The following is a 24,692-nucleotide window of genomic DNA, read 5'->3' on the forward strand; positions in this document are numbered from 1 at the left end:
AAATTAACATACAAACACATGAAGACCTGGACAGAGTTATGGTAAATAATATACCAAGTTAATAAAACTAAACTGACATGGACTTCCTTGGTAATTTCCCAGAGTGTCAAACGCTCCAACGTTGGAGTGAATTTCCTGGAATCTTCACTGGTGGGAAGTTTGACATCCACCTTAACATGTTCATCTGTTTTCTGTTCTTTCACTGTAAAATGAGGAGATTGTTGAGTATTGAAGCTATTTAAAGAAACTGAAAATCTGAATATGGAAATCAGAACAGGAAATGGTAGTTTCAGCATTTTCCCAGTTTCATTTACTTTGAGTTTCAGTCTTTTTGTGTGATTTACGTAAAAGGACCGCAGCTTATTTTAGCTTTACTTTTTAAAGAGGCTTCTTACTTCTCTTCATTTTGCATAAATATTAACAATCTCACTCAGTTTTTTTCTAGTTATGCTAAATGATGGTTTCCCAGTGAAGAAGTGATTTGCTGTTTGTTATTCTAAGCTTATAAAATAAAAACATAATTGGATAGTTTAATTTCACAATAAAACTAAATTTAACGTTAAATTTATTTTTATTATTTTATTTCGAAGCTTAGATGAAGATGTTAAACCCACACAGCAGATTCAGATCCACAGTGAAGCTCTTTGTTCGTTGTTAAGTTCTTCCTGTAACAGAAACTTTTATCTCATATCTTCAGAGATAATATAGTTTCTGATTTGCAGTTTCAAACAAAGAGCTTCATTGTCTCCTAATCAAAGCAGCTTTGTTTCCACTAAATGATGAGAGAGTTATTTTTAGGATTTATGATGCTTTGGGTTACAAAGCATCATAAATCAGCCTTCAGCCGTCTGCAATAAACCATTAGCAGTTTGTTTTTATTGGCTCACTCAGGTATTTATCACATGCAGATTTACAAGTTTCACTTGAAGACATGATTTATAACAACATAAAATGATCATTGTATAGTTTTTCATTGGTTATTGCTATATTTCTCTGTTTTTGAGCTAAAAAAAGATTATTGATGTTTAAAAGTAACAATAATGAACCAAAGCAACAAACTGAAAAACTGAATTAGAATAAGTTGTTTTCTATGTTTTAAAGCTTCCAAATGAACAAAACAAAACCGACTGACAATTTAGTAATAAAACCCGTCCTCACTGATATTTCTCTACTTAAACTTAAATGTCTTGAACTTATTCTGAAGATTTCCTTTAATCCAAGTTCATCTCCAACATATTTATCACATGATGATGAAGATGAATGAATGAATGAATGAATGAATGAATGAATGAATGAATGAATGAATGAATGAATTGGTCCAAAATGTTCAATAAATCCACTAAGCGTGTTTGATAGGATAAATGTGCTGCGATCCTGAGATCTTATAACTTTGTTTTTCAGTTGTTTCTGTTTTCATTGCTGCTTTATTGTTTCTCACTTCCTGCCATTTTTAGTTTATTCCTGCGGTTCTTAATTTATTCTCATTATTTATTCTTTGGACTCGTTTCCTTGGATCAGTTTGTTTCTTTTTATGGATCATATTAGTTTTAGTTTTCTCAGCTTTGTTTCCTTCTTCCTCCAGCTGCGTCTACTTACCTCTGATTAGCCCCTCTGGTTCCTGTGCTGCTCTCTAATCTCCATCCTGTTCCTGTTGCACTTTGTTTATCTCCATCCTGTATTTTACTTCCTTGTCCATCAGCATTATTTCTTATTTTCCTGTAACTCATTTTTTATTAACCTCATTTTTTCATTGGTCCTCCCACTATGATACTTAATGATATCATGTTGTTTCTGTTCATTGTTTCCTGAAGCAGTAAAGCTCTAAAGGTCTCGTTTCTCTGTGTGAATATAAGATTTATAGATAGAAGTCACCTGGTGAGGGAAATGACCTATAATCTAAGTTTAGCGTGACGAGCTATAAATAACTGCAGGTGTTTCCTTAACGGATTCGAAGTAGTAAACAATGTCGACTTTTACTAGACCTTCAAAGAGATCAACATTCGTTTGGTGTTAATAATCAAACACGTGGATCAGAGGATTTACTGGCACTGACTTTTTGTTTACAACTCGTAAATGTAATTAATAACCAACAAAAGCTTTTGTAGATTCCTAACTGGTTTTAACTTGGGTATTTCCTCATTGATCTCAAACTAAACTGACTTGTTTAAAACAGGAAACTTTTGGGAAGATTTTGAAAGATTTTCCACAATAACTCCAGTCATTTGCTCCAGGAACAAGATTAGAGAAGAAACTCCTTCCTGGTTGTGAATAAATCTTTTGTTTGAATCACCTGACGGTTAATCGCTCCATCTGGCAAAGAAGCCGTCATGCATTCAGTCTCGTCTGTGTTTCCATCATTTATCACCTTTAAATCTTCATGTTTGAGCGCAGACTCAGAGATTCCTGGTTCAAACTGCGCTCCTCCACTTCCTGGGAACAATCAGACAACAACAGACGTGTTTTATAGCATGAATAATGATGTAATAACATAATAATAGTAATAATATAATAATTTGCTTTATTGGACAGGTTTTTGCGTACAAACAAGGATAATGACTTCCATTCCACTTTTCTTTCAGTTTAAAAGTATTTCACATTTACATAAAATTTGATGGCAGATTAAAAAAAGGGATTTTTAAAAATATTTCCTTATAAATATGCAGTTGTATTCAGTAAAGTTAGTTAATGTCAGTGAAACATGTTACTTATATTAATGTTATATGAATGACAAACTGATGTTTTCAAGTCTTTATTTCAGGTAATTATGATGATTTTCTGCTTGCAGCAAATTAAATCATGACATTTATTCCCAATATTTAATATTTTCACAATATTTAACTATCTGAGGCACTAAAATCTGAGTTCTTATTATTGGTCAGTAATTATAATAAAAATAAATGTTTGAAATAATTCACAGGCAATAAGAGTTTTGACACTAAATAACAAAAGCTGACTTTAGTGTTATGAAGAATGTTTTTAGATGTTTTGTTCCATCCACCTGTGAATGAATGTTCACTGGTGGTAAATATTTTGTTCATAAAAGGGAAATAAAAATGTTATAAAAACTCCCTAGAAAAAAATGTCTCCTTGTGATCAATTATTAAAATCAGTTGATCATGTTATTTTCTAAAAAGTTTACAAAAATGTTATAAAACATGAATTTTATTATTTATTCTCTGTTTTTGGTGTTTCATCAAATATGTTGAAAACTAAAACAAGTTCTTTCCAACATGCATCAAATTTTAACTCTTCAAAAAATTTTCCTGCTAATTTTTCTGCTTTTCTAGAATCTCATTATGATTTGTGCATTAATTACAGAATCAGCCTGTCAATAATCAATCAGAGCCGATTGAAGAAAGAAATCATCTGATTTCCGTCTCTGGAAGATTGATATACTTCAACGTAAATATCTACAAAATTCAAAGATGTAGAAATAAAATAAGGTTACATTTGTGGAGATGAAAGACTTCATAAAGATGAAACTGTTTCAATCTGTTTCCTGCTCTTAAATCCTCCAACATGGCTGAAGACAGATGATGAGAAAGTGCTGATGTGTCAGAAAGTTCATCATCAATAGTTTGCAATCGATCAGTCAAAGCTTTGAGTCCTGAGTCAGAGATGGACAGTGACATCTAGTGACCACGTGTCGGTACTGCAGCTTAAACCGACATAGACCAGGATGCGTCAGTGTCCAGAAAAGAGAAATTTCCTTCTGATTAAACATCATCTGCTCTTCTTCAGCTACAGGATTATTTTAAACTTACAGACAGAAGAATAAAAATATAAAGTTCAGTGTTTATGTCAGTCAGGAAACCATAGAAACACCAACAGAGTCCGCTCCATACGGATCAGGAACCATGATGAGAGCAAACTAACATAGCAGAGCTCGTCTGTTTGTGATTGATAAATATTTTTTAAAAGCCTCCTAATGTCTGTGGACCTGATATCCAGCTGCTTTCATATGATACAGATGGAAACTTTCACTTTGTGTCATTTAAAATGGACCTTTTATGAACATTATGCATCAGTAAAACTCTACATGTGCAGACAGTAGTTAAACGCTGCTCTGTTAGCTCCGGGTTTAGGTTAATACTTTAGGGAAAACATAATTCAACCAAGCAGTCTGAATACTGTGGTCTTCAGTTTCTGCTTCTCTGTCACTCTTATAGTTTTCAGATGATTCATTTTGGGAGAAAAGCTGTTCAAACCAATCTGGAACTGTGTAAAAAAGTAATTGGACTCACATTCATAAGTCTAAATGATTCAAGTCCAAAACCTTGTTCTTTTATTTCCGTGAATGAAATTAAACAATATTAAACCTCCTCTCTGTTTCATAAACAAACTGTTCTCTGGTTTCTGTTGCTGCTCTCTGTAATTCTCCACATAGAAACTTTGGAAAGCGGGCAGGCTGAGACCCCAGTGGAAGACACGCCTCCAGGCTCTTCCTGGAAACGGAGGCCTGATAACTCCTCCTAGGCTGCATCCTGCCAACACGTCTCTGCTCCCTCCTCTTCAGATCTGGACGTTTCCTGCTCAGGCTAACAGCTTCCAGGCCTCATTCACTGCAGCAACACATGATGTTTAGATCAGAGCTCAGAGCTGCTGTTCTACAGAGGAAGAAACTACGCAGTTGTTACTGAGAGCTGAAATGGCGCAGGGAGGAATTCGACTAGACGAAGAAAACTTCTCCTGTTCCATCTGTTTGGATCGACTGAAGGATCCGGTGACGATTCCCTGTGGACACAGCTACTGTATGAACTGTATTAAAGATCACTGGGATGGAGAAGATCAGAGGAGGATCCCCAGCTGCCCTCAGTGCAGGAAGGAGTTCAAACCGAGGCCTGAACTGGAGAAAAACGTCATGTTAGCTGCTTTAGTGGAGGATCTGAAGAAGACTGGACTCCAAGCTGCTCCAGCTGATCACTGCTATGCTGGACCTGAAGATGTGGCCTGTGATGTCTGTACTGGGAGGAAGAGGAAAGCTGTCAAAACCTGTCTGGTCTGTTTGATTTCTTACTGTGAGAATCACCTTCAGCCTCATTATGAATCTCCTGCTTTTAAAAAGCACAAGCTGGTGAATCCCACTAAAACTCTCATGGAGAGCATCTGCTCTTGTCATGATGAGGTGATGAAGATGTTGATGGATGGATATGAAACCGTCTCTGCAGAAGCAGAAAGAGCTGAGAAGCAGAAGGAGCTCCAGGAGAGTCGACAACAAATCCATCAGAGAATCCAGGACCAAGAGAAAGATGTGAAGCTGCTTCAACAGGAGGTGGAGGCCATCAATGTCTCTGCTGATAAAGCAGTGGAGGACAGTGAGAAGATCTTCACTGAGCTGATCCGTCTCCTCCAGGAAAGAAGCTCCGAGGTGAAGCAGCAGATCAGATCCCAGCAGGAAACTGAAGTGAGTCGAGTCAAAGATGTTCAGGAGAAGCTGGAGCAGGAGATCACTGAGCTGAAGAGGAAAGACGCTGAGCTGGAGCAGCTCTCACACACAGAGGATCACACCCAGTTTCTCCTCAACTACCCCTCACTGCCAGCACCCAGTGAGTCGACTCACTCATCCAGCATCAACATCCGTCCTCTGAGACACTTTGAGGACGTGACAGCAGCTGTGACAGAGCTCAGGGACAAACTACAGGACGTCCTGAGGGACACATGGAGAAACATCAAACTGAAGATCACTGAGGTGGATGTTTTACTTTCAGGACCAGAACCAGAACCAAAGACCAGACGTGAATTCCTACGATATTACCAAGAACTCAGTCTGGATCCAAACACAGCACACCTGAAGCTTTTATTATGTAAAAAGAACCGAAAAACTAGAAGTGTAAGACATCAGCAGTCTTATCCTGATCATCCAGGCAGATTCTCTGTTCATAAACAGGTTCTGAGCGTCCAGAGTCTGACTGGACGTTGTTACTGGGAGGTGGAGCGAACTGGGAGAATAGTTGGTGTCGGAGTTTCATACAAGGACGTGAGCAGAACAGAAGAATTTGGACAAAATGACAAATCTTGGTTCTTATATTGTGACCTCATCTGTAACGTATTTTACCACAACAACGTTGTAACTCAACTACCAGGTTCTGATTTCTCCAGGATAGGAGTGTATCTGGACCACAGAGCAGGTGTTCTGTGTTTCTACAACGTCTCTGGATCCATGACTCTGATCCACAGAGTCCAGACCAGATTCACTCAGCCGCTGTATGCTGGAGTTACGCCTCTGTGGTTTGGAGACACGGCTGAGTTTATTAAACCGAGATAGTCAGCAGTGATCTGAGGTCCAGTTGGTTTAAATGTTTATTTTAGTTCCAGTTCATTGTTTTTTCTTCACTGATCAGAGACCAGCTGTCTTTATGGAGCTACTTTATCATCTTGTTTTGTTGATGTTTGTTTGGGTGCTGCCCCTGCCTGTTTCTGATCTAAGGATTTTTATTCACCACCTGATTACATTTACATTTATTACTCTTGTCAGACCAAATGCTGTTGATCAAATCCACTTATAGATGAGTGATGGAAGCATGATGTAAAAACATCCTGATTGTTTTTTAATGCTTGTTGGTGCTGCATTGTGATTTGCTGCATTTCTTTTTATGACATTTTATTATTAGTCAGAGTTTTGAAGTTGTTTTTCAGTATTCCAATTTCTTTCATTATAATGTATTAGTTGATTATATTTAGATTTTATTATTCATTTGCCCTTCTTTTGTTGCATATTTGTAGTTTATGTAAAAGGTTTATTGGTTGAGATATATATTTAAAATAAATTCTCATTCTTTGGAGATAAATTATTTGTCTTTATTAAAGTGAATGTGTTCAGTGTCAGACCTCCTGTAGTGTTACATTAGATCAGGGGTGTCAAACTATTTCACCGAGGGCCACTTCAGCATATTGGCCCCCCTCAACGGGCCACATTGACGGTACAAATCAGAAGTGAATCCCTGCTAAAACACCCCAGACAAAAGGCTGACTTCCCTCATTCAGTTCTGTAGAGGCTTATAATGAGTCAATGGTCCAGGTGTGTTAGAGAAGGAATGCATGTAAAGCTGCAGATGGTAGCTCTGGAAAACTAGACTTGGGCATCTCTAGCATAAATGTATAAAAATACAATGTTAAAAATAAATTAAACACCTCATATTGTTAAATAATTGATTTTATGTATTGAAGTTTTAAATATTACATTTGAGTTTCCATGGATGTAAAATTACTGCTCAGTTTAAAAATTACAATATTTAAATCAGTGTTTAAAGGTAAGAAAACAAATAATAAAAACAAGTCACATGGGCAGACATTATAGACTTTACGCAAAGATGGCCTTGAGTTTGACACATGTGCATTACGCCATAGAACTGCCAATTGGTAATTGAAGTAAAGTAGCTTCAATTTCAAAGAAGCCGACTGGCAAATGAACCATCACCAAAGAGGAAGGCTCTTGTTGTCTCACTGCACCCAAGAGATGCATAACCTACAAAAACCATTTCTGCCTGGTTTCGAACCAGAGACCTTTTGTGTGTAAAGCAAACGTGATAACCACTACACTACAGGAACTGAACTTCTCTGCTTTGTTTCAGTTTGAGGTTCCAAAGTTGATGATGTGAGATGCAATGCATGAAAATGTCAACTGAGGTTTGCACTCAGATGCCTGGATTCAGAGTACAGACCATAACACCACAGACCCTTGTTGACCTTTAGTAAACACCTGTGATGAATAGAACATACTAAATCTGTTTCTGTCTGGTTTCGAACCAGAGACCTTTTGCGTGTGAAGCAAACATGATAACCACTACACTACAGAAACTCATGCTCTTTGCAGTGGTCCTGGTAGATGATCCACATTTTGTTAGAGACTAACGTCAACGATGGGCATGGAACAATGTCAAATACTTACAGATCCTCTCAGAGAGCACAGTAACTTGGTGAACAAACTTATGCTTGTGCCTAATTTCACATTACAGTCCATAAACTAAGCCTAGGATCAAAAAATTGTATTGAAAATGTCATTAGCAGAGACAAATGGTTCTACAGAGACTTGGCTAAATGGCTATAAAATAAAATCAATACCTACAAATAAAAAATGGTTCAAAAATAAAATTAACACATTAAAATAAAAAAAATATCTCTGAAATACAATCAACACTTGAGAATTAAAAATGGTTCAAAAATAATATCAACACTTCAAAATACAAAATCTCTGGAATATAAAATATTATGTATGTTGTTTTGAAAAACATTAGAATATAAGCACTTTTATCAAATCTTCAGTGGTAAAATCATGTAAGTTCTTCTTAAGTCCATGGAAACTCAGATTTTTGTAAGGTAGGTGAGTTAGCTCAGCAGGTTAGAGCACCGTGCCGGTAATGCTGAGGTCGTCGGTTCAAACCCCGTATGGGGCAATTCATGTGTAAGGTCACACAATCAACACTTCAAACATAAATAAGGGTTCAAAAATAAAATCAACACTTCAAAATAAATAAGGGTTCAAAAATAAAATCAACACTTTACAATAAATAAGGTTTCAAAAATAAAATCACCATTTCACAATAAATACAATTTCAAAAATAAAATCAATACTTAAAAATGGTTCAAAAATAAAAACAACACTTTACAATAAATAAGGTTCCAAAAATAAAATCAACATTTCACAATAAATACAATTTCAAAAATAAAATGAAAACTTAAAAATGGTTCAAAAATAAAATCAATACTTACAAATAAAAATGGTTCCTAAAATAAAATTTACAGTTCAAAATGTATAATGGTGTCTGTTCAGTCCATAAAGTAAGCCTGGGATCAAAAAATTTATTGAAGATGTCATTAGCAAAGACAGAGTCTTAAAATGGTTAGGAAGCGCATTACAAACCTTTGGTTGAATTCAAGTCTCCATTACAGATCAGAGAAAACTAAAGAGAATGCAACGTTGTGTTAATCCATTTGAGGAGCCGGCAGTTTATCTTGAGGAAATAAATGACGATGCAAAAGTTAATCAGACTGTAACATGCGCAGTCCGCTGATCAACCACTGTGGACGCGGCTCAGAAACCGCTGGAAGTAACTCATCCAGCGGATTTAACAAATGGAGCCTTCTGGGTTCACGTTACCCAGGAGAGCGTTGCTCTGGAGGAGCTGCAGACATAACATCTGTCCGTTTCGGAGAAGCGAAACCAAGCAAATAAATAAATAAATAATCCGGACCGCACAGGGTAAAACACTCACAGAGTTCAGTTGATCTGTTTGGATCAGACAGATCCAACTCATGGGAACCAGGAGGAAGTGCGTTCAGACCCCAGCGTGTGAAGTGATGTTAATTTAAGTGGAGTCGCTTAATTTATTATAAGTTATTGGGGCCAGTCAGTGGTTTTTGTCACTACGGAGAAAAATTTAGATACATTTATCTGCTTAATCTGTGATGGGATCTGGATTCACGGTGAATATTCACTAAACCGCATAAAATACGACTAAATAGCCGATGTTAATATGATTGTAATTTCAAGGATAAAAATAGTACCTGACCGATTTTTTTTTTTTTTTTATGTTGTCGGTCAAGATAACGGATAACAAAAAAAGTCTAGTGCGACCTGCCGATGTCTCAGTTTTATTCGCTGGGAAAATCAATAAGCATCTTGAGGTGACTCTGCTGCTCTCTAGTGACGAGAAGCCGTAATGTTGGCTGGTAACAATCGGAATGCATTGTGGGAGATGTAGTTTGTAGTCAATTCGTGCTCAAAACCTATTTTAAGTTAATTATCAGCCTATAAAATGCTGGGCGGGCCACATAAAATGATATGGCGGGCCACATGTGGCCCGCGGGCCTTGAGTTTGACACATGTGCATTAGATTATTCACAAGAGACTGAAAATGTTTGGCTAATTTTTCCTGATCTTGTCCAGCTTTTTTAACTCCACTTTTATTAATAACTTAATCTTAATTATTGATATTTGATTAAGCCAAACATTGTTGCATCCCTGTTGCACAGCAAAGCCATTCAACCTAACCTCCCTGATCCTCCAGGAGACAGACAGGCCCACAGCATCACTGATCCTCTACCATAGCGAACACTGAGGCTGACAGGCTTTTCCACATTCATTGGTTGTTTCTTATCAAACCCTCCTCAGTGCTCATTGCTGAAAACATCATGTCTACTTTTGAGATTAAAAGACAGAAAAGCCTTTCTTTTTATCATCTCTCTCATATTGAAGCATTTAGTGTTTAATGTTTAAAGCCAAATATAAAATCCTCCAACATCTCCATCATGGCTGACAGTAGACAGCAGAGATGAGTTGATGTGTCAGGGGGAGTTTAGGGGACATGATGAGTCACAGCTTTGATCCTGTGACACAGATGAACAGGGACATCTAGTGGCCGCCTCTCGGTACTGCAGAGGAAAACAAAATAAACAGGGATGCGTCAGGTGTCAAGAAAAGAGAAATTTCCTTTTGATTAAACATCATCTGCTCTTCTGCAACTGCAGGATTATTTTAAACTGACAGACAGAAGAAAGAAAATATAAAGTCCATCATGAAGGAAGGAAGATTCAGAGAAACTCATCGATCTAAATACTGATAATACAGAAAGAGGAGGAGCGTCTTAAAGAGACAGTAGCTCAATTTCCAGAAGTTAAATTGGGAAGTCAACTTTATTTTAGGTTATGTTTTATAAATAACTAATTTCTATACCAAGTTAGCAGTACTTGATTGTGGTACAAAATGACACTATGTGACTGGAAAATACCTTTTAACACATGCAGGAATGTTCACTGATAAGACACTAGGTGGGGCTAGAGCACCAACATTTTTCCCTCTGGAAAAATTGTCCTGAATGTTTTTATGTCTGGTTTTGTTTCTTAACAGTGCATTGTGTACCAACAGGGCCGTGCAGAGACCTCTGGAGGGGTCGGGGCTCAAAGTTAAGAAGGGGCACGTTGAACAGGATCTTAAAACACAACAACCCATATTAATGTAAAATCTAACATGGTCTCACATCATACTATATCACTGTCATCCTGGAGAATGCAAAGGAAATGCAGTTGATGTTTTTCCTGATGGGTTCAATGTCAATGTTGATGGGCAGCTGATGATGGAGCTGCTGCTAAAGAGACAACTGAAGTTAAAAGAACAAAGGAGAGGTGGTTGCTGGTTATTTCTGTTCGTAAACAACAAATGAACAGAGTTTTCCATAAAACAGCAAGTTATCCAAAACTGAAGGGAAAACTAAACATATATACTATAAGCATAGTAATACAACTAGATTTTCCCTGCTAGATATTTCTTTAGAAAACAAGAAAAACAGCAAAACAGATGCAGCTTAGAGAATGACCTGCACTGGACAAGAATGCAAATCTCAAAAATGATATGAAGCAGCAACATCATTTAATGACCCTGCTAATTGCAAGTCATTTTCATCAATAGGTGACATGGCTGAACCACAAATAAAACACAAAAACTTGAGCGTAGGAGCTAAAAAAAATTACATTATCTCAAATCAAATGATAATAAACTCGGGGGTGTGGATAACAATCACATTTTTGGTTGAAGTTTTCTAAAAAAGAGCAACTTCTAAACGGTTTAGACTAAACCCCATGAGGTAAAACACAGGCTTTGCTTTCCATTGTCCCCACCTGCAGACAATGGTACAGTAGGACGTGATTCCATATTGGATTCCTGATTTATATTGGTTGTTAATAAGCCTGGTAAACTGAATATGTTGTTGTAAGGTGTTGTAAAATATTGTTCTATATGCCCCTTTTAAACCTCGATTACCTGCTCCTCCAGAGGTCTCTGCACAGCAAATCCAGGAGGCCCAGATTAACACTGTCAGATTTGATTTCAACACTTTTAAAGTGTCTATATGGGTCCAGACCAAAAAGTGTTAATTTAACTCTTTTTGGAGAGTTGGTACCTTAACTCTAATAAAGTGTCAAATATCAAATCTGCTGGAGTTAATCATTTAACACTTACTAACACTAATTCAGTGTTAGATCTTATTAACTCTCACAGAGTATTTTTTTTAACTTCATAAGAGTTATTTGTAATTAATATTAAATAGGTATTTTATTGTTTGAACTTTTAAAAATTCTTTGGAAAATAAACATTTAATAAAGAGGCAGTGATTTTCTCAAATTCATTTATTTAAAAATATGCACCATAATTACAAAACATATTACAATGTTGAATAATGTGCATGTTTCACATGTCGCTTTTATTCACATATTGCTTTTTAAATGGTCTGACATCAGCAGTGCAATACAAAATGCAGTATGCTTAATACATTTTTCTTCAATACAATATGCATGAAACTGTTCAAAGTACAAGGTGGAGAAAGTAAAGCCTTTATCAATGCATGCAGTTCATGTAATATGATAGAGTACATTTTATTTTAACAGGTAGATTGCCAGATATTACAGTACATAACAGACCAGCGAAGGAATACATTTTTACTACAACTCTAACAACAAGCCTCCATTACAGAAATGTGGAGTTTCACAGATATTAACACTTACATACTCATTTTTGGAGCTTGAATCTTCGAAGAATCCATGGAGGGATCAGGAGGGGGAGGTTAGGCTGGAGATTCATCCGCAACCAGACTGGTTCTAATATATACAAAAAGGCAATAAAAGGATTAAAACATGCTGCAAAACGTATTTAAGACGACACAACAGCGGGAATAATGCTCTCAACGTAAGAGCATTCAGTTCAGTCAGTGCAATTAGTGAGTATAACAGCCAATGTAAAGTCAGAAACAACAGGTAGACTATGTTGGTCAAGCATATAAAAATAAACCTTGATTCAAATGATTCACAAAGTTCAAATATGGATTTTTAAATATAGTGTAAAATAAATAATAAAGCATGACGTAGCTCAGAGCACAAAGCATAGAAATAAGCTGAATAGATCTGCCTTTAGGAATTGGACTGATACCCATTCAATATCTGGATTGATACATATAGGCCTGTCCCCATAAGCAATAAAGCAATTAATCACATGGTAAATTAAAACATTTGCATAATTTATTGTTTTTTTCTCTTTTGCTTCTTTCTAACAAAAACTGGATGACTAAAGTCTTCAGTCTGGTGTTTTGGTCTCAGAAGGAGCTCCAGGTGAGTCGACAACAAATCCATCAGAGAATCCAGGACCAAGAGGAAGATGTGAAGCTACTTCAACAGGAGGTGGAGGCCATCAATGTCTCAGCAGTGGAGGACAGTGATCAACATCCGTCCTCTGAGACACTTTGAGGGAGACATTTAGTGTTTAACTTGAAATTTACTCAATAGGTTTTTCCAAGCATCTTTGTCTTCCAGTTGATGCAACAGCAGCCGTGTAGTTTCAAACCTCAGACCAGTCCACTTTAGATGCTAACATATCATTATTAAAATCATGTAGTAATAATCTTACATGTTAAATCTACAACAGCACACTGTTTTAAAGCCTTGTAATTCAATGCATTTTCAAAAAAATATTTGCAGTTTAGTTTAGTGCAGGTAAGAGTTACTTCACAATCAATGTAGATTTATTTCAACAAGAGTGCACATATCAACATGTTTTACAACACATATTTTTCAATAAAATTGGAATCCATAATTTGTTTAAATGGGTTGTAATTAAGCATGATAAACTGAATATCTTGTTGTAAGCTTTTGTAAGAGGTTTCTGCAGAGACCCAGCTCACAAATGTTTGAGCTGGCATCTCAAACAAGACAAACTTCAAAGGTCTTCATGGAAACCAACATTTGAAAACTCTGCCTACACTACATCCTGTCAACACACATCTCTGTTCCCTTCTCTTCAGATCTACATGTTTACTGCTGAGTCTAGCAGCTGCCAGGCTTCGCTCACAGCAGCAACACATGATGTTTAGATCGGAGGTCAGAGCATCTGCTCCTCTGCAGAAGAGGAAACCACACAGTCGTCAATACTAAGAGCTAAGATGGCGGAGGAAGGATTTCAACTAGACCAAGGTAAATTCTTTTGTTCCATCTGTTTGGAGGAACTGAAGGATCCGGTGACTATTCCCTGTGGACACAACTACTGTATGAACTGCATTGAAGACCGCTGGGATGAAGAAGATCAGACCACAGCTGCCCTCAGTGCAGAGAGACGTTTGAGCAGAGACCCAAGTCAAGCAAAAACATGATGATGGAAGAGTGTATTAAATGTCTGAAGAAGACTGGACTCCAAGCTGCTCCTGCTGATCACTGCTATGCTGGACCTGAAGATGTGGCCTGTGATGTCTGCACTGGGAGGAAAATAAAAGCTTTCAAGACCTGTTTAACCTGTTCAGCTTCTTACTGTGATGATCACCTACAACCTCACTATAATGCTCCACCATTAAAAAGGCACAAGCTGGTGAATCCTTCTAAGACACTCCAGCTGAACATCTGCTCTCGTCACGATGAGGTGATGAAGGTCTTCTGTCGTACTGATCAACAGTGTATCTGTTATCTCTGCACTATGGATGAACATAAAGGCCATGAAACAGTCTGCAGAAGCAGAAACGACTGAGAAGAAGAAGGAGCTCCAGAAGTGTCAACAACAAATCCATCAGAGAATCCAGGACCAAGAGGAAGATGTGAAGCTGCTTCAACAGGAGGTGGAGGCCATCAATGTCTCTGCTGATAAAGCAGTGGAGGACAGTGAGAAGATCTTCACTGAGCTGATCCGTCTCCTCCAGGAAAGAAGCTCTGAGGTGAAGCAGCAGATCAGATCCCAGCAGGAAACTGAAGTGAGTCGAGTCAAAGATGTTCAGGAGAAGCTGGAGCAGGAGATCACTGAGCTGAAGAGGAAAGACGCTGAGCTGGAGCAGCTCTCACACACAGAGGATCACACCCAGTTTCTCCTCAACTACCCCTCACTGCCAGCACTCAGGGAGTCGACACACTCATCCAGCATCAACATCCGTCCTCTGAGACACTTTGAGGACGTGACAGCAGCTGTGTCAGAGCTCAGAGACAAACTACAGGACGTCCTGAGAGACTCATGGACAAACATCTCAGTGGCAATAACTGAGGTGGATGTTCTACTGTCAGAACCAGAACCAAAGACCAGGCGTGAATTCCTACAATATTTCCAAGAACTCAGTCTGGATCCAAACACAGCACACAGGAAGCTTTTATTATCTGAGGAGAACAGAAAAGCTAAATGTGTAAGACAGCAGCAGTTTTATCCTGATCATGCAGACAGATTCTCTGTTCATAAACAGGTTCTGAGCTTCCAGAGTCTGACTGGACGTTGTTACTGGGAGGTGGAGATGAAAGGAGAAGGAGTTGGAGTAGCCGTTTCATATCTCAACATCAACAAGGCAGAACCATTTGGATTCAGTGACAAATCTTGGGTACTGAATTGTACCACACCGAATTGTACACTTTATCACAACAATGTTAAAACCCCAGTACCAGGTCCAGTCTCCTCCAGAATAGGAGTGTTCCTGGACCACAGAGCAGGTATTCTGTCTTTCTACAGCGTCTCCGGTACCATGACTCTCCTCCACAGAGTCCAGACGAGATTCACTCAGCCTCTGTATGTTGGAGTTAGACTAGTCTGTGGTCAGGACTCTGTGGAGTTCATTAAACCGAGATAGTCAGCAGTGATCTGAGGTCCAGTTGGTTAAAATGTGTATTTTAGTTTCAATTGTTTAAGTTTCCATCATTATTGTCATTTCGTCACGTCTCATAGATCAGCTGTATTTATTTAGTTACTTTGTTATCTAGTTTGTTGCTTAGTTGATGAAGGAGTTTGTTCGGTGCTGCTCCCTCCTGTGAATATTTTTATTCACCTAAACTAATATCATTTAGATTTATTGCTTTGTCAGACTAAATGCTGTTGTTGTTCAAATCCTGGAAACTGTAATTATCATCATCAATCAGGATATCAGTTATTTTATTGGACAAAGATCTGATTCTGGATTAAACTGGGATTAAAGTCGTATTGTGACTCAGATTAAAACAGCCGATGTAAAATCAATAATAAAGAAACTGAAACTGACTAAATCAATAGGTTCACTACGTTGGTCAAGCATTTTCAAATAAACGGCAGCAAACATTCATTCAAATTATTCAGAAAGTGCAATTAGGAATTCTAAATATAATTTACAATAAATAACACATGGCACAAAGCATATCATTTGGATGAGTAGATCTGCCTTCATGGGTTGGGCTGATACCAAATCTAGATTTTTTTCAATATTGGGATTGACACATACAGACCTGTCTCAATAAGCTTCGAGTTCATTGTTGTAATTTCTTCACTGCTCAGAGATCAGCTGTCTTACTGGAGCCATTTGTAATCTTGTTTGCTTTGTTTCCTGTTTCTGTTCAGGAGGCTACCACTGCTCAAGAGGAGTTTTGTTCACCAAAACTAAAATCATTTAGATGTATTGCTTTGCCAGACCAAATGTTGTTCAAATCCATGATGAACTGATGGGAAATGTTATCATCATGAATCAGGATTTCACAAAGATCTGATTCTGGATCAAACTGTGTGAATAAAGAAATCATGTGACTCAAATTGGTTTGCTGAATACAAATAAGTGTATGTGTTGTAACCAAAACAAAGAGAACTGAGTCTATGCATGTCAAAAAATGCTCCATGCTTCAAATAGCAGCTCCAGAGGCTTTGAAAAGGTCAACTTTGTTTTAGTTCAGGTTGTTTACAGAGTTCACCTGAACCGTTCCTGGGACTGGGGAGGACACCAACAGCTGATTAACATACCGGGTTTTATTGGCTATCCACACTCTTTGATTTTTGTTTTTTTTCATCCATGATGTTGCAAGTTTGAAGTAAACAGGGTTCATAAACATACCAACACATCACTCAACACATAATGGTAATGGACTATTAGAAAGAAAAAAAAGATACTTCAAAGATGACAACGTCCACCATGAAGATACCTGAGGAAAGAAAACAACGCCAGGACTTATATGACCGGAGGCATTCATGTTTACAGGAATATTATTCTGTTTACTGAGGTGAGTTTTTATTGTTTTTAAAACACCATTACAATACACAGCATGCCACTGTGTGCCTCATCTGGGGCTGTTCTGCTGCTAATGTGATAATTGTGACAGTGATAAGGCATTAAGCAGCGCTGCGCCCCACGCTGACTAACTGCATCTACAAGCTGTAACATTTAAATAATTATTGACATTATTTTATTTGGGCCTAATTAACATATACCTAAATATTAATTAGGCCTATTTGTATATTTATAACATAAATATACATGTTATATTTATTATTCAATGGGGGAATCCCACAGAGGTTGGAGGTTGTATGTTTGAAGTTTAAAGCCAAGTTTTGATTTACTGGTTGCTACAGCCTGAATCAGATATGGATCAGATCGTCACCTTTAGCTGCCGACCAGCCTGTCGTGGTTCTCCTTCAGAAGGATGTTGACATTTGTAGAAAACCTTCTCTGGATGTCTGTCCCATGAAAATATCATCTTTCTAGAATCTGATATGGATTCATCATGATAGTTTTCTTTGTAGAAACAACAAAGAGTCATGTTTTCTCCCTCCTCAACAGGATCACAGCGTTGGTTCAAATGTACATCAATCACCATGATAAGGAAATTTATGCTTTGTGACAATCACAAGTTTAGTGCTTAATAAATATGAAGGCTGCAGACTGACTGGTAAGGGAAGATTTGTGGGAAGTTGAGTGAAATAAGTGCTTCAATGGATTTATACTGGAATTAGCTTTTAATAATCAGGAGCTGGTGATTTCTGTTTGGTTAACATTGTTAGAACAATGGAGGTTGGACTAGTTGAATGACATCTGTGTTAATTATTGTGCAAAAGTGTGAGCACAATATGTCAAGCCAACAAGAGTTGATAGATTTAGAAGATGAGTCTTCTGCTCTCCGCTGAGTGGATCCTTCCTTTAAATAGGCCAAAGCAATTGAGAAAAATTGTTTAAATCAAGAAGCTTATTATGATTATAACTAAGTCGTCAAATCAAACACATTAGATGGATAATTTATGGTTCATGACTTGTGTTTTGAAGAGAATATAAACTGTTTTGGTGTCAGATCATCTGATCTGACCTGATTTCATAAGAATAATATGTAAAAAAGTGTTGCAACGTGGATTATGTTTTATCATGTGACAGAGCAAACAATGAGGCAGGAAATAGAAAAGGGAACTAGTGTGTGAGGTTTTTGGGAAGTAAGGGAATTTAAAGTTCCAGTTTATTTGTTTTCTACATTTTAGCTACAGGACATTAAGAGCTTTGCATCATAAAAAAACATCAACAGTAACCAAGTTTAAAAATAACCAAATATTAAATTTTATCAAATGCCATCATCAAAATCATCAATACACATCATCTATGCTGATCAATGTTCCATTCAATCAAAGGCAGCTCTGAACAGGTGAGTTTTCGTCTTGATTTAAAGGAACTCAGTGCTGCAGCTGTTTTGCAATTTGAAGTTTTGTGGTGAAGCTTCTCCATGTTTGGTTCTGGGGATGCAGAACCAACTAGAACTTAGCAGATTATCAATGATGTCATCAGCCAAAACAGACTCCACACAACATCTCCATCCTGGCTGACAGCAGAAAACTGAGATGAGTTTTTATGTCAGAAGGAGTTTATGGCGTTTGATCCAAGAGTCACAGCTTTGAGTCCTGTGACTCAGATGAACAGGGACATCTAGTGGCCACCTCTCGGTACTGCAGAGGAAAATTAAATCATTTTCGGGGTTTGATGTTATGTAATAAGTAAGGAAAAACAAATAGAACAACTAGAAAACAGCGATTGATACCACTTAAAAATTATTACAAATGACAAGACATATTTCCAATAAATATTATGTGGGATAATTTTTTTTCTTTTATTTAACCAGGTAAACCCTGTTGAGATCTAAATCTCATTTTCAAGAGGGACCTGAGCAGAAATCTGCAATACAAGCCAAAATGTGGAAATGTTCAACATAGGAAATGACTGAGAGAATGTTTGGGTTGTGTAGTTGAAGTTTAATGTTAAACTTAAAATGAACTTATTGCACTACACCTCTGTTAAGGTATCTATGCTTTATGTTAAATAATTATGTATAAGTACATGTGTACGGTAAACATTTGTCAGTAAATCGGTTTTCATAGAGTTAAGAATAAATCATATATTTTATATAATTTGCTTGTACTGGTGGAGTTTGTAATCAAAAGAAAAAAACTGTGGCTGGTGAAATGTCTGAGTAATCGGTAAAAAATGTTCTCCATCAGCCACAGTGGCTGGTAGAGAACATTTTTAATTTCCACCCCTGGGTCCAGTTGATTAATATATGTATTTTTGTTTCAGTTGTTTTTTTTAGTCATCATTGTTGTTATGAACAGCTTATTGTTGTGTCATTTGTAAATGACTGGTACCAACTTCTTTTGCCGTTTTATTTTGTTCAACATTTTGCTTTTTTTTTTGTTCATTCAAATAAATGTTGGTTTTATTTGACTGGATTCTATGTTTTGTTCTGAAGCTTTAACTTGAATAAATAATTAACAATTTCTCATGACTCAGAATAAAATCTTGGCCCACTTCATGAATCCAAACTTCAAACGTCCCCAGGTTTTCTTAACTTTATGACATGATTTTAATTTTCCTTCAGTAATATCCTAAATGCTGCTTTGGCCTCTTGGGATATATTAAAAGTAATATATATCCTTCACAAAACAAAGTAAAAGATGCTTTCTTTTTTTTGCAGTTGTAATAAATAATAAATCCAGTTCAGTTAGTCCACATTCCAGAAACACTGAAGGTCATAAAGGTGGACATCTTGAGATAAGATCATTTGTCTCATCTTAGCATCAAGCTGTATTTGACCTGAGTTTCAGAAATCTCTAGATGTTTATGTGCTGTGCTTCCAGGTTTCTCATCTCCGTTTGGTGACATTCCATCCAGAATTTGCATGATTGAAAGTGACATTGATGTGGATACTGCAGATTCAGTGAAACATCTTATCATTGCTCCCTAGACAAACCGGACCAGACAAAATAAGACGTTGGTTATCTGTTGGAGAACGGACTGGAAAAACCAGTCGCAGTCCATGGAGTCCTCCGTTTGCCAACTGCTGAGCCTGATGGTATCCAGCGACTTTGCACTGACTTCCCTAAGGCAAATGCTGTTTTGGTACCCGACTTGCTTCCTCTGCCTCACATGGAAGACTGTATCAACAGTGTTGGTTCAGCTGCATTCACCATCATCAGGCCAATACAGAGCCAGCAGGTGTGGCACATGGAGCAGACAGACTGGGGCAGGCAGAAATCTTCAGGGGCGATGGTCGGCGACCCCTCTTTTTGTCCAGTTGCTGACAGCCACCCTCGCTGGACTGAGGAGTTCTTGCCTTAACCTTGAATGTTGGGACCCACATCTCAGCTGTTGGCCCAATTTAGAACCGCAGTCTTTGGGAATTCTTGGAGTGATTTCCTGATGCTCGAAGCAGCCCTCTGTTTTCCTGCAGCTCTTGGATCCTCCTCACCTTGATACAAGGCCTCTTTGTGCATCCAGCTGTAAGTGAGTTGACTGCTTGGAAGGAAAGCCTCAAGTTCCTCTTCTCTGCAGTCGACTTTATCAGCTCCTCCTGACACCCATAGCCTCGTTGATCACAGCCCTGCAAACGGAAACCAGAAGTTAGATACATCTTTGATTAGCTGTAATTAACTTGCTTTAGATGGAGTCCTCTGCTCTGCTTGGGGAGTCTTGATGTGAGATTGCTTAAAGGTCACGTTCCCATCTCAGTTCCTTCTTTGGACCAACCATGTGTTTCCCGATCGGCACTCTCCTTTCCTCGGTTCCTCCTTTGCCTGGGTTTGTGCGCATCGTGCTCAGGTTGACCACCCTTGTTCTTTCAGTTCATCTTTTTCCTTTAATGTCTACTTGTGATACATCTCACCTCTATAAGTTTCAACCTCCATTAAACTCTAATCAACTTTGACTAAAGTTGCATGGTATTTCTGCAACTTTAGTCATGATTATTTAAGCAATAATCATGTTTAAACATATTAAACATGATTATTGCTGATTATAAAGTCATTAAACAGAATTAAACAGGGATCCCTGACCACTTTCTTCAGCATATTGTCATGGCTTGGACAGATCTGTCCAGTGGAGACTAAGGTGGACACAATGCTTGAAATGTTTTCTACGACTAGCTGGTCACTACTGTTGTAGAGGATTCTCCCATTACCACTTTGTGTAGCCCTGCAGGTCCTTTGTGTGGACCAGTGAGTGTGAACAGGCTTTCAATGCAGCTAAATCTCTTGTCTGCAGGGCTGCAGAGCTGCTCCTGATCCATAGGCCTTCCAGAGTGGATGCCTGTGATAAAGGTGCTGGTGCAGTGCTATTCCAAGACGGTGAGGATGGAGTGTGCCGTCCTGAGAGTTATTGTTCTGCTAAGTTTAAAACTCAGCAGATGAACTATTCCACCATTGAGAAAGAAACGCTAATACCTGTCAAGTTTTGGATTTGAGAATACGAGAAATGCCGCCATCTGATTTTACAGTTAGAGCTGGGAGACCATAATATGGGACATTTATGGGAAGATACTAATACAGGAACACGGCGGGAAAGGGGGGTAAAAACCTACAGTTTCTCGGCCAAAACTGGAGACTTGACAGGAATGAAGTCTTGTGATGCTCTTTGCCTTGCAGCATTTTGAGGTGCATGTTGGCTCTTCATCAACTCCAGTGACTGTGCTTTCTGACCATAACCCTATTGTCTACTTCTTTCAGATATGCAACCAAAACCACAGGCTGATGACAAAAACCACAACTGCAGGTGAGCACACATTTTTTATTTAGCAGACATATGATATTATTGGCTAAACCTTTTATTCATGAGTCTAATTATTCTTATTTTTATGTTTGTGAATGAAATCAAACAGTGTATCAGCAGCAGTCTGAATTCCCAAACAACCACATAGCTACAAAGTTCAGCCTCCCTTTTGTGTTCAACATTTTACAGTCAACCATTGTCTGCTTTCAGTTTCAACCACCTGTAACTCTACACCAAAACCTGGGAAAACAAGCAGGCTTAGTCACGCCAGGACAATGGCCTCAAACCTTTTCCTGCATAACTCCTCCTACGCTGGATCCTGTCAACACATCTTGTTCCCTCCTCTTCAGATCTAGAGGTTTATTGCTGAGTGCAACAGCTGCGAAGCCTCATTCCCTGCAGAAACGAAAGGTGTGTAGATCAGAGCTCAGAGGTGTTGCTGCTCTGCAGAAGACAAACAAACACAGTCGTTGTTACTGAGCTGAAATGGCGGAGAGCGATCAACCAGACCGAGATAAGTTGTTTTGTTCCATCTGTTCGGATCTACTGAAGGATCCAGTGACTATTCCCTGTGGACACAGTTACTGTAGGAACTGTATTAAAGACTTCTGGGAAGGAGAAGATCAGGGTGGAACCCATATCTGTCCCCAGTGCAGAGAGACGTTTGAACAGAGACCTGGGTTAAGTAGAAACACCATGATAGAAGAGTTGATTAAATATCTGAAGAAGATGGGAGTTGCTCTAGCTAATCACTGCTATGCTGGACCTGAAGATGTGGCCTGTGATGTCTGCACCGGGAGGAAGATGAAAGCTGTCAAGTCCTGTTTAACTTGTTCAGCTTCTTTTTGTGAGAATCACCTCCAGCCTCACTATGATGCTCCACCATTAAAAAAGCACAAGCTGGTGAATCCCTCCAAGAACCTCCAGGAGAGCAAATGCTCTCGTCATGATAGGATATTGGAGATTTTCTGTCGTCCCGATCAGCAGTGTATCTGTTATCTCTGCACTATGGATGAACATAAAGGCCATGAAACAGTCCCAGCTGCAGCAGAAAGAGCTGAGAGACAGAAGGAGCTCCAGAAGTGTCAACAACAAATCCAGCAGAGAATCCAGGACCAAGAGAAAGATGTGAAGCTGCTTCAACAGGAGGTGGAGGCCATCAATGTCTCTGCTGATAAAACAGTGGAGGACAGTGAGAAGATCTTCACTGAGCTGATCCGTCTCCTCCAGGAAAGAAGGTCTGAGGTGAAGCAGCAGATCAGATCCCAGCAGGAAACTGAAGTGAGTCGAGTCAAAGATGTTCAGGAGAAGCTGGAGCAGGAGATCACTGAGCTGAAGAGGAAAGACGCTGAGCTGGAGCAGCTCTCACACACAGAGGATCACACCCAGTTTCTCCTCAACTACCCCTCACTGCCAGCACTCAGGGAGTCGACACACTCATCCAGCATCAACATCCGTCCTCTGAGACACTTTGAGGACGTGACAGCAGCTGTGACAGAGCTCAGAGACAAACTACAGGACGTCCTGAGAGACTCATGGACAAACATCGAACAGGTAATAACTGAAGTTGATGTTCTTCTGTCAGAACCAGAACCAAAGACCAGAGATGGATTCTTAAAATATTCTCAAGAAATCACTCTGGATCCTACCACAGCTCACAATAAGCTGTTATTATCTGAGGGAAACAGAAAAGTAACATCAACTGACCAACAACAGTCTTATCCTGATCATCCGGACAGATTCAGTGTTTATAATCAGGTCCTGAGCAAAGAGAGTCTGACTGAACGTTGTTACTGGGAGGTGGCGATGAGAGGAGGAGCTGGAGTTGGAGTAGCAGTTTCATACCAGAACATCAACAAGGCAGAACCATTTGGATTCAATGACAAATCTTGGTCATTAAATTGTACTGCAGACGGCTACATATTTCATCACAACAAAGTTAAAACTGCAGTATCGGGTCCAGTTTCCTCCAGAATAGGAGTGTACCTGGACCACAGAGCAGGTATTCTGTCTTTCTACAGCGTCTCTGAAACCATGACTCTGATCCACAGAGTCCAGACCAGATTCACTCAGCCTGTGTATGCTGGGATTAGGCCTCTCTTTAGTAAGGACTCTGTGGAGTTCATTAAGCTGAGATAGTCAGCAGTGGTCTGAGGTCCAGTTGGTTAAAATGTGTATTTTTGTTTCAGTTGTTTCAGTCTAAATCATTGTTTTCATTTCTTCACTGTCCAGAGATCAGCTGTCTTCATGGAGCTACTTTGATGTCTTGTTTGTTTTGTTGATGTTGGAGTTTGTTTGGGTGCTGCCCCTTCCTGTTTCTGTTCAGCCACAAAGCTATCGCTGCTAAAGAGGATTTTTATTCACCTAATCTCATTTCATTTAGATTTATTGCTTTGTCAGACCAAAAGTTGTTGTTCAAATAACTGTACAGATGAGAAGATCAGATTATAAATCTATATGTGTCAATAAATTTGTCTTGTGACTCAGATTGTATCTCAGTTTGTTTTTGGACAATGATCTTATTTTTTTAGTTTTGTTTCATTATATTTTATTATCATATCAGTAATAAAAGTCGTGTGTTAAATACTGAAAAACTTCCTCATATCAGAGTTTAACATAGAAACAGTAGCAATAACACCTCTGTTGACACTGATGATGTTTACATTCCTGTGCATGTAATTCCTATAAATGAAAACACAAAAGGGAATTTATGCAACAAAATAAAAATGTTTTATATATTCATCAACCTTGTCTATATGATATAATCCCTGTGAGAGTAATTACAGACAGAAATTGCATTTCAATGGGCAGGAAATGGGCTTTAATCACTTGTTGGCAGAAAAAAACAAAGATTTTGGATTTTTTCACTGTGACACAGAATCTATTCAACCATACAGTGTATAAGAATAGCTGTGTCCTAAAGTGACCTTTCTGAATTTA

The 24,692-nt window shown here is 38.4% G+C and overlaps 2 protein-coding genes, 1 non-coding gene and 1 pseudogene across 3 annotated transcripts; 3 read left to right on the top strand and 1 right to left on the bottom strand.

Moving 5' to 3' along the window:
• The first annotated feature begins 4,387 nt into the window (after positions 1-4,387).
• LOC106911848 (E3 ubiquitin/ISG15 ligase TRIM25-like) lies at positions 4,388-8,114 on the top strand. The gene has a single exon (XM_088016218.1). It carries the CDS (start codon positions 4,649-4,651, stop codon positions 6,263-6,265), a length of 1,617 nt encoding a protein of 538 aa, XP_087872344.1. The 5' UTR covers positions 4,388-4,648; the 3' UTR covers positions 6,266-8,114.
• Positions 7,726-7,798, bottom strand: trnav-cac (transfer RNA valine (anticodon CAC)). The gene has a single exon. It is a non-coding gene; the product is annotated as a tRNA-Val (tRNA).
• Positions 8,115-13,746: 5,632 nt separating the features above from the next.
• On the top strand, positions 13,747-16,498 carry LOC148154324 (tripartite motif-containing protein 16-like; annotated as a pseudogene).
• A 253-nt stretch (positions 16,499-16,751) lies between these two features.
• On the top strand, positions 16,752-24,238 carry LOC106907880 (tripartite motif-containing protein 16-like). The gene is made up of 3 exons (XM_088015856.1): positions 16,752-16,959; positions 21,710-21,755; positions 21,963-24,238. The coding sequence occupies exon 3, from the start codon at positions 22,239-22,241 to the stop codon at positions 23,889-23,891; it is 1,653 nt and encodes a 550-aa protein (XP_087871982.1). The 5' UTR covers positions 16,752-16,959; positions 21,710-21,755; positions 21,963-22,238; the 3' UTR covers positions 23,892-24,238.
• The last annotated feature ends 454 nt before the right edge of the window (positions 24,239-24,692 follow it).

The sequence above is a fragment of the Poecilia mexicana genome, unplaced genomic scaffold, assembly GCF_051168715.1.
Source record: "Poecilia mexicana isolate PSO_F unplaced genomic scaffold, ASM5116871v1 scaffold_18, whole genome shotgun sequence".
Lineage (NCBI taxonomy): Eukaryota > Metazoa > Chordata > Actinopteri > Cyprinodontiformes > Poeciliidae > Poecilia > Poecilia mexicana.